Raw genomic sequence first — 9059 nt, 5'->3', positions numbered from 1 at the left:
GGGGGGGGGGGGGAGGAGACGAGCTTTCATCGCGCGCGTGCGCATGTGTATGTGTGTGTACGTCAACAAAAACTATCAGACTAGTGCACGATAAAAATAATTCACAGTGCACGTGAAGACACAGTGAAACAGATACCACGTATCGCGTGGCGCGCGGCGGAAAGATAAAATATCAGTTGAATATCAAGCTTTCAGCTCGATATGTTGGTTTTGTGGACTAGCTTACTTAATAATAAAAAAGAAAAACGGAAGAAAAATACGCAACAATGTTTAAAGCAATATAAAATGACGACGCATTGTAAAATCGAGTGTTAGCAAAACACAGAATGTTGCTCGAAATAAATCAATAAACGCCACGAGATATATGCGCGAATGTATACGTGTGTGTATGTTTGTGCGGAAACGTTACGCGAGTAAAAAGACAACACCCACACCGGTCTATTTCATTCTTCTAATTGTTCTCAAACATTTCGACACGCGCGACGCGTGTTATATACTTGCGGATAAGGGTGGCGCCAGGGGCGAGAATTACCTAAATAGAACGGACTTCAATATTTCACGGTATCAATCGCGAAACCATTCGCGTGCTGTCTATTTGAGAGAAAAAATATAATGATACATATAGTATCAGCAATATATATTCCCGAGGCAGACGCAGAGATATGTGTGTCACTGAATAATATATCGGAGAGATTCGGAACGGAGAGAGAGAGCACCTTTCCAGTGACACGGTACGGCGATTGCCTTGACAGGTCCTTCCAATATATCGTCCCCAGTGTATCGTTAATTCTTAATTGCGCCGGTCGTACGAAGAAGATTAGAAAAAAGGTCAGCGACCCCCGCGGGGTCGTATACCTTCATATCTTCGCATTTCAGGTCCTCGCCCGAGACGAGACTCAAAGTAGGAGAGAGCGGGGCTGGACGTCCCACATTCCAGAATTTCGAAGTTACAACACTTCTCAGGCAACTAATTGCTGTGACTGACTGCACAAACATGATAGAAGCAGCCTTCGTCTATGTGTCACTGCTCGCCGTGATCCTGTTTCCGCATATTTTGTTTTGCAATAACCAAAATACAAACGTATGACAACGTGGCCATCTTGTCCCGGCACCGCGTTTAGTTTCTCAGTAGTGCAGAGTAAGAAGGCCACATATAAAATATGCATTTTGATTAGCAGTTTCGACATTTCCGCGAGAGCTCTTTACAGCTCTCCTGTCGGCCTTTTATTGCGGGCCAACTTTATCTCGTTCGTTTATATGCTCGACTGCGAACATTTTATGAATGAAAATTGCTCTCATTATTCGAAACAGCATATCATATACTTGCAAGAAACTTCATTCAGAATTTATAACCATATCACGAGTTTATAACTATCAACGCGGAGTTCTCGGCTGACCACCCTTAACTGTAATATTCTGTCGATTTTAATGAAACTCAGGGAAATGTATATATGTCCTAAAAGGATCATTTCGCGATTTTGTACACATTCATTGTTCCTCTCAAGATAAATATTAAGGAAAAGCATATGAGCAAAATATCTCTGGAGCCTTCTAGATCCAGTCTCCCCTACTCAAAGCAACTATATCGGCAAAATGCTTGACCAAAGGGTGCATTATTAATTTATATTAATACGGATTATTATTTATAGAACGGAGTTACTCCGCGAATTGATGTTTAGAGAGTCGCACTCTGTCGCGGTTTTTCATGTATCCGGTTGCGAATCACGCGAAAATTAATATCGTCGCGTTCGGCTGTTATTTCATTTGCGCGCGCGGAACTCTCTGCAGACTTTTCGTGAATTTTACAGTTGTTTTCGCCACGTAAAAAGTAGGCAACGCTACGTGAATTTTTCATCGCTACTCTGAAGGGGCCTCGCGCCATCATAATTGGCTCGCGCGGCCACTTTAAATTTCCACCCGCTTTGGAGCACTCGATTGCATCCGGTTGATCGAATATTTTTAATTACCACCGTATTTGTCCCGATCGTCCTGCGGATGCACGATAAATAAATTAATGTGCGCACGTCAACGATCGCGGAGCCATTTCCCGTCGGGATCTCTCCATCGCGCGGCCGAAATTTCTCGCTAATAACCCGTGTTTTCCCGGAATCCGGCTCCGAGCGCCGAATTTTCAACGTCAGTTTTTATAATTGTCGGTCGACCCCGATGTTGCCGTCCGAATTGTCCCGAAATCGCAGCCGCTTGTTCTGATTGATGATATGAATAAGCAACGCGCATTGGGACCGACAAATGCGAAATCCCGGCTTTGCTCACCCCTTTTTTTGCGAGAAAATTCACTAGAAAAAATATTCACCTCACAACCCTGATGTTCATTCGAACATCGAAAATTTCGAAATAATAATTTGCTCCTAATATTCATTTTTAAAAGCCTGTAGCTTAAGCAAATTGGACGTTATTTAACCCCTAAAGGATGGGCAGTACCATGTAATACTCTTTTGTTTCGTTCGAAACGATGGAACATTTTTAATCTTGCAACTCTGATCGCAGATTCGTAATCAGCGATCCCAAGAACCTGTATGATTTTATTTTCATATATATTGATAAAAAATATGAAAATTTGCAGTGTTGAATCCGACATTTTAAATTTTGAAATTCTAACTTCAAATTCGTAATCAACGCGGCCTCGAAGAACCTCGTATACGAATTTTAAACAAATTTCAGAAAATTTCAATTTTTCCAGAAAAACTTCCCCGTCCTTTTGGGAGTTGAAACGTATACATCTTTAGACGCGCGAAATAATATGATTGTCTTTAATGATACAGCCGCGGCGCTACAACTACTGAAGCTGGAAGTACCCAGCATTGTAGACCCAAGATGGGAGAAGGTGTCGTTGAAATGCGTATACGATCTCCACGGCGACGAGCTGTATTCCGTCAAGTGGTACAAAGACGGGGACGAATTCTTCCGATTCATGCCGGGATCGACACCGACCGGGAGGGACTACACTGTCAAAGGCGTGTTCGTCGACGTCAGCCAGAGTGACAACAAGCAAGTGACACTTCTAGGTCAAGCGCATGCCGACCGAAGAGGTGCGACGTCAATTTACAAACGTGAATTACAGAGCGTCATACGTCCTCGCACGTACCTCTCTCCGTATTAAAAACGAATTTCTATCTCTCTCTATCTCTCTTGCGTACGCGCGCATGAGAGATAAAGGGAGAACGTGTGCACCTTCAGTCTCTGTTTTCGTATGAAATTCTGGTTGTAATGTAAAGGTCCAAGTTAAATTCCAAAGGTTGGAGCGGACGGTTTCGCTCTTCGGGAAGATAATTGCATTTCATCGTCGCTCGTCAAGACTCACGTGTCACCATCGAAATATGTCGAGAGACGTGAGAAGAAAACGTTTCTGTCGTTTTACATACACGGAGAGAATATTATAGGTTCTCTTTTTTTTATACAAATTCTTTTCAATTCTACTATGTTTCAAATAGGGAATAGAGGAATAAAGTATCCATCTTATCAAAAAATATAGTAAATTCCGCTATAAATTAAGCAAGTGTTTTAACAGAGCATTTCAGTTTATGAAGTACGAGTGACACTTGCGAAATGAAAGGATATCGAATCACTGCGAAATGTCGATCTATTCCCCGGTTACAAAATTCCGTAGTGATCTTTGACATCTCTATAACATTCTTTCCTTGTACGTCTTTTACACTTTCATTTGATATCGCAGGTGAAGTCGATCTGGCGGGCACCTACGGCTGCGAGGTGTCGTCTGAAGCGCCGAGCTTTCTCACTGCCTATGACGAAGCGAATATGAGTGTAGCTGTACCACCCAAGACTGCCCCGGCACTCGAAGGAGTACGACCTTCTTACGAGGTCGGAGAGATCCTCGAGGCGGAATGCACGTCGGGGTTAAGTTACCCTCCAGCAGTTTTAACGTTCATCTTGAACGGTAAAGAGGTGAGTCGATGATGTTCACGAGGGAGCAAACGAGATGCGCGAGCGTTCCGCTAGTTAAACTTTCGAGAGGTCGCATGAGCACAAAGTGATAGCGTGACTCGCGCGATGGCCTTCTGATGTTCTGAATATCACGCGAGACGCCGCACTTTTAATCTCTTTCGCACGCTAAAAAAGAAATTACCAATCGACTGTCGCTCGGTGATTTTTAACGTGAGATTTCTCGGTGATTGCGCTACTGTCAAATATTTCATTACAACAAAATATTCAACAAATATTCATGCAGTTAAGAAAGTGATTAAAGAGAGTATTTAATCCTTCATTTGGCAAAAAGTTTCAAGGAAAACATTTTTGAGTGTTTAAATGAAGTCGACGAGATGTCTCTTGAATGCAGTTATATATATTTTTTTAAATATCGCTTATTTTCAATGATTTCTATCATACAATAATAAAAATTAAAATTACTGAAACATCAATGAACAGAACAAGTAACCAGATAGTGTTTCAGGACAACAGTGCTGAAATCAATATATCCTGCATTTATCGTTTTTGCATATAGTTTATAAGAAATCAGTGTTACTCGAGAGCAACATTACCAAATAAAGGATTAATCTTCTAAGCGCTTAAAGAAAATTGTCAATTGGCGACGCTCTGCAATTTTTATCTGAAATTTTTTCTCATAAACACGTCTCCGGTAAATATTTCGTCGAAGTAAAATTTCACGCGCGATTGAGCGAAAAGAGTAAAGGATTTTGAGCTTTCACGCGCTTATAAAAAGAATTTCCGATCGGCGACCTCGGCAATTCTCAACGTGACACTTCTTTGTGACTGCACCTCAGGTGAATATTCCGTTAAGCAAAAGATCCGGTAAATAAGCCGTTCAGGCGAGATTGCACAGTGAGTAACGGGATTTATGTTAAGTTTATATATTATCTACGACTCATAAGACAAATACACTGCTGGCGCCTTCGCGTCATTATCAGGTGCAATACTGGCGCTCGAAATTGGTCGAAATACGTCACTGAAATATTATCCGGCGACTTCAAGATACTGCGCGCAGCGATAGCTGATATGAATGGAGCGAAAATTTCGTAATTAATCGTGCGGTGTAATTCATCTTCAAAAAGCTCGCTTTCGCGCTGTTACGCGAACATGGCGAAACTGGAAACCACATAACTCCCATTATTCAATGCTACGCCGCGCACGTCATTCGCGAAGGGAGAGGGCACTACTCGGTTTATTCAGCGACAATTTGTCAAGCGAGACCACTTCACGTGGGCGTTTTTATTTCGCTCGCCGGCCGCATGTTCAGGTCCCAACAAACACGGGTGTACAGAACGTCGCAAATTAACTTCTCGGGAATAAACCCGCGAGAACACGCGCCGCATTCGCGAGTGTTCGCGTAACAAAAGTCGTGAGTCGAGAGAAAAATTAGGGAAAAAAATTGCACGCGCGACATTTTAAGACTGCAGTCATCTCTCAAGAAACGCAAGAGTCAAACTTTTACAAAGATCTCATCTCCTATAATTACAGATCTTTTGTATCAGGCGAATATTTACTTTGATTGACAACGTGTGACAGGCTAACACTCGAAATGTCAACTTTAAAATTTTTCTCGACTTTGTCACATATTGAGTAATGCTCCTTATTAATTCCCACATGTATTAGGTGTACAACTTTGCTTCCGCCGTTTTTTTTCCGAAATTCGAGGCTTTATTGTAAAAAACTGGTTATACATTTATGATTCAAAGTATTGTCCATCGCTGGCTACTACTTTCTCCCATCTTTCGGGCAGCGTACGAATCCCGCGTCGAAAAAACTGGTCATTTTTTTAGGCGATCCACGAATCGATTCAATTTTTTACTTCTTCATAAGACCGGAAATGCTGGTCAGCCAGGCCGTGTGCCATTGATCGAAACAAGTGATAGTCAGAGGAAGCAACGTCTGGAGAATACGGCGGGTAGGGTAGGACTTCCCATTTCAACGTTTCCAAGTATGTTTTGACCACTTTCGCAACATGGGGTCGAGCATTGTCATGCTGCAAAATCACTTTATCGTGTCTCTCGTTGTATTGCGGCCGTTTGTCTTTCAATGCTCGGCTCAAACGCATCAATTGCGTTCGATACCGATCGCCTGTGATTGTTTCAGTCGGTTTTAACAGCTCATAATACACTACGCCGAGCTGGTCCCACCAAATACAGAGCATGACCTTGGAGCCGTGAATATTCGGTTTGGCCGTCGACGTGGAAGCATGGCCGGGAACTCCCCATGATTTTCTGCGCTTGGGGTTATCGTAATGAACCCATTTTTCGTCCCCAGTCACAATGCGATGCAGAAATCCCTTCCGTCTTTGCCTTTCAAGCAGCTGTTCACAAGCAAACAAACGCCGTTCAACATCTCTCGGCTTCAATTCGTACGGCACCCAATTTCCTTGCTTCTGAATCATTCCCATGGCTTTGAGGCGTTTTGAAATGGCTTGTTGAGTCACTCCCAATGATCGTGCCAATTCTTCTTGATTTTGACACGAGTCTTGATCAAGTAATGCCTCCAATTCTGCATCTTCGAAAACTTTCTCTCTTCCACCGCTATGCCGGTCTTCGACGTCAAAATCACCGTTCTTGAAGCGTTGAAACCCCACTCATGACACGTTATTTCACTAATAGCGGCCTCACCATAAGTATTTGAGAGCATTCGATGAGCCTCAGCCGCAGATTTCTTCATATTGAAGCAGAAAATTAAAACCTCCCGCAAATGACGAGAATTTGGCTCGTAAACTGACATTTTCAATCGAGAATAACTTTATGATGCAGACACAAATCGACTAATGTTTTTATGGGGTTATGTTGACAGATGCCCAAGTTTATTGTATGACGTCTATGATCTATTTATTTCGACCACCACTTACCGCTAAAGCCATCTATAGGAAAATGGCGAAAGCAAAGTTGTACACCTAATATAATATTTATATCATGTAAGAGCATTTGTAATTCTATGCAACCAATGCAACGTTAACTTCGAAAAATAATATTAGTATCCTGTCGGTAAAGAGTTCAATTCCAGTATCCCCTCGTTTGGAACATTCGCTTCGCGCTACTCGATTATAATACTCAGCTGCCGCACTCTGCAACTCTGATTTCCGACAGGTGAACAGAGCTTTAACCAAAACCTTGCCGATGAGCGGCACCATAGACGGAAGCGTGGTCTCGACGACGAGACTGGGCCTGACGTTACGCTTGGAACGAGCCCACTTTCCTGGCGGCGCCCTCAGCCTGACCTGCCAATCGGCGCTGCCGGGCATCGCGAATGTTCAAGTGCTCAAGACAATCGAAATCGCCACTCTGGCAGCCAGTAACCAGCGTCTCGCCCAGGAACCCCCGAAGTCGGGCTCGTGGCCGAGCGTAAGCACCTGCCCGGGCCTGATCTGCTGGACGACGCTGGTGATTCACGTCGTGCGTCGCGGCGTTCCCCGATTTCTCTAATGCACCACGTACGTACGTATCCGCGTACGGCGCTCGACGGCACCGGGATCCGCGTCGTCAGCTACCGCGATTATCTTTCAAGTTCGTACTATATTTAGTGCTATACACGCTGCATACGTCTCCACTTGTCGCCCTCGTCATCGGGAAAGTGTCGCGGTATCGTTGTCGACGATCGTCATCGGCTTCTATCTCTCTGCCTGTGTGTTAATCGACGATCGTGCGCGAGCGGTCCCCAGGGTACCCGCGATGCCTGTGAGCATCACGTTCGGCGTTCCGAATCTTCGCGTACCCTGTACACGTTCACTCGCATGTATACACCGTGTTAGGACACCTCGTATATATAACCTAGCGGATTATTCGGAGGTACGACGATAGCAATACATCACTACTGCGTAAAGTAGGTCGAAACGCGGACGCATGGCGTTGTACATAGTGTATAATTGTGGATTAGCGTTACAGGTTATCGCGTATAATTAACGCGAGGGCGAAAAGAAGGAGGGAGGGAGGGAAGAAGGGTGGATAACGGAGAGAATACGATGAAAGTAAACGAGATGAAAGAAACGTACGAAAGAGGTGAGAGTTAATCGGAATTCGCGCGAGAGGAGAACGGCGCGGCGGGAAAAACGTCGCGGCCCGAAATATCAACTAAAGTCAGACCAGAAGTATAGTTTAATAAATATAGATGTGTGTGCGAGCCGCGATCCCTCACCCCTCTAGGTGTGTACGGCTCGACGTCGACGTATATAGTGTATAATTGTGTGGTTAATTCGACTATATTTTCCACATCCGATCTTCCTCGACGGTGGGCGAGATTCTGCGTATGCGTAAGGGATATGCCTTTGTTCCACTGTAATTTTACATGAATCCAAGTCTTGTCGTTATCATCGAAGTGATTGCAGTAATAAAATAATTTAATCTAGTCGGCCACTGTGTCCTTCCTTAACCAGACACGCATCCCCAGCGAACGCGATAATCTCTATGGCTCGTATTAATAGTCATTACCTGAAACTCACCTCTGAAGGTGAGACACTTGGGTTCTAATTTAAAGTTAGACGTGAGTTTTTAATTGAATCACGATTCAATGAATCGTGCGAATGCAATGTCACGTGTATTATATAATTAAAAAAACATTCTCACCTAACTCTAAATCCAGATCTGAGGATCTCACGTAAGACAAGTTTCGAGTAATGGCTATTAATACAAGCCTACGTCGAGCGTTCTAGAACTACGATCAATTGAATCTACACATCCAGATAGACGTAGATCCAGCAATAATTTTGCTAGTCGATTTGTAAAGGTTGCATCTCCTATAAATGGTTCCTACGAATGCACAGTACTGATATCTAAATATACTTTTACGGTTATCACGACGTAAAATCATCAATGATGGAAATTTTACAATTCCTTCAATTATATTTATGAAGTAAGTATTCTGTATCGAATTGATTATTAAATTTACGTCATACGATGATGCAAATTTTTTATTGTATTAACTATGTTGTATTATATATTCGACAACGAATATATTAAAAATTACACTAATATTTTCATATTGCATTTACATGTTATTGTTTGAAGCAAATTTTCATAAATTTTTTCGTATCTCTTTCGTATTCATATTTCATGATTTTGTGTGATAAATATGAGTACCATACGAGC

The 9059-nt window shown here is 42.9% G+C and overlaps 1 protein-coding gene across 2 annotated transcripts in view; it reads left to right on the top strand.

Annotated features, from left to right (window-relative positions):
* Window positions 1–8319, top strand: part of LOC116842025 — a 43742-nt gene extending 35423 nt beyond the window's left edge. The window contains exons 1-4 of one of the 2 annotated variants that reach the window (XM_032810666.1): window positions 782–1138; window positions 2784–3050; window positions 3695–3924; window positions 7065–8319. In XM_032810666.1, the coding sequence (XP_032666557.1) occupies window positions 1084–1138; window positions 2784–3050; window positions 3695–3924; window positions 7065–7400 (888 nt within the window). In that variant the 5' untranslated portion in view covers window positions 782–1083 and the 3' untranslated portion in view covers window positions 7401–8319. Of the gene's footprint in view, window positions 1–781; window positions 1139–2783; window positions 3051–3694; window positions 3925–7064 lie in introns of those variants that run through there. The other variant, XM_032810665.1, reaches the window with a different exon arrangement.
* Window positions 8320–9059: the final 740 nt, after the last annotated feature.

Source organism: Odontomachus brunneus, unplaced genomic scaffold (genome assembly GCF_010583005.1).
Source record: "Odontomachus brunneus isolate Ranch 3 - 2012 unplaced genomic scaffold, Obru_v1 Obru_scaffold_020, whole genome shotgun sequence".
NCBI classification, from domain to species: Eukaryota; Metazoa; Arthropoda; class Insecta; order Hymenoptera; family Formicidae; genus Odontomachus; species Odontomachus brunneus.
The sequence above is the reverse complement of the archived record's forward strand: the minus strand, read 5'-3'. Positions and strand labels throughout refer to the sequence as shown.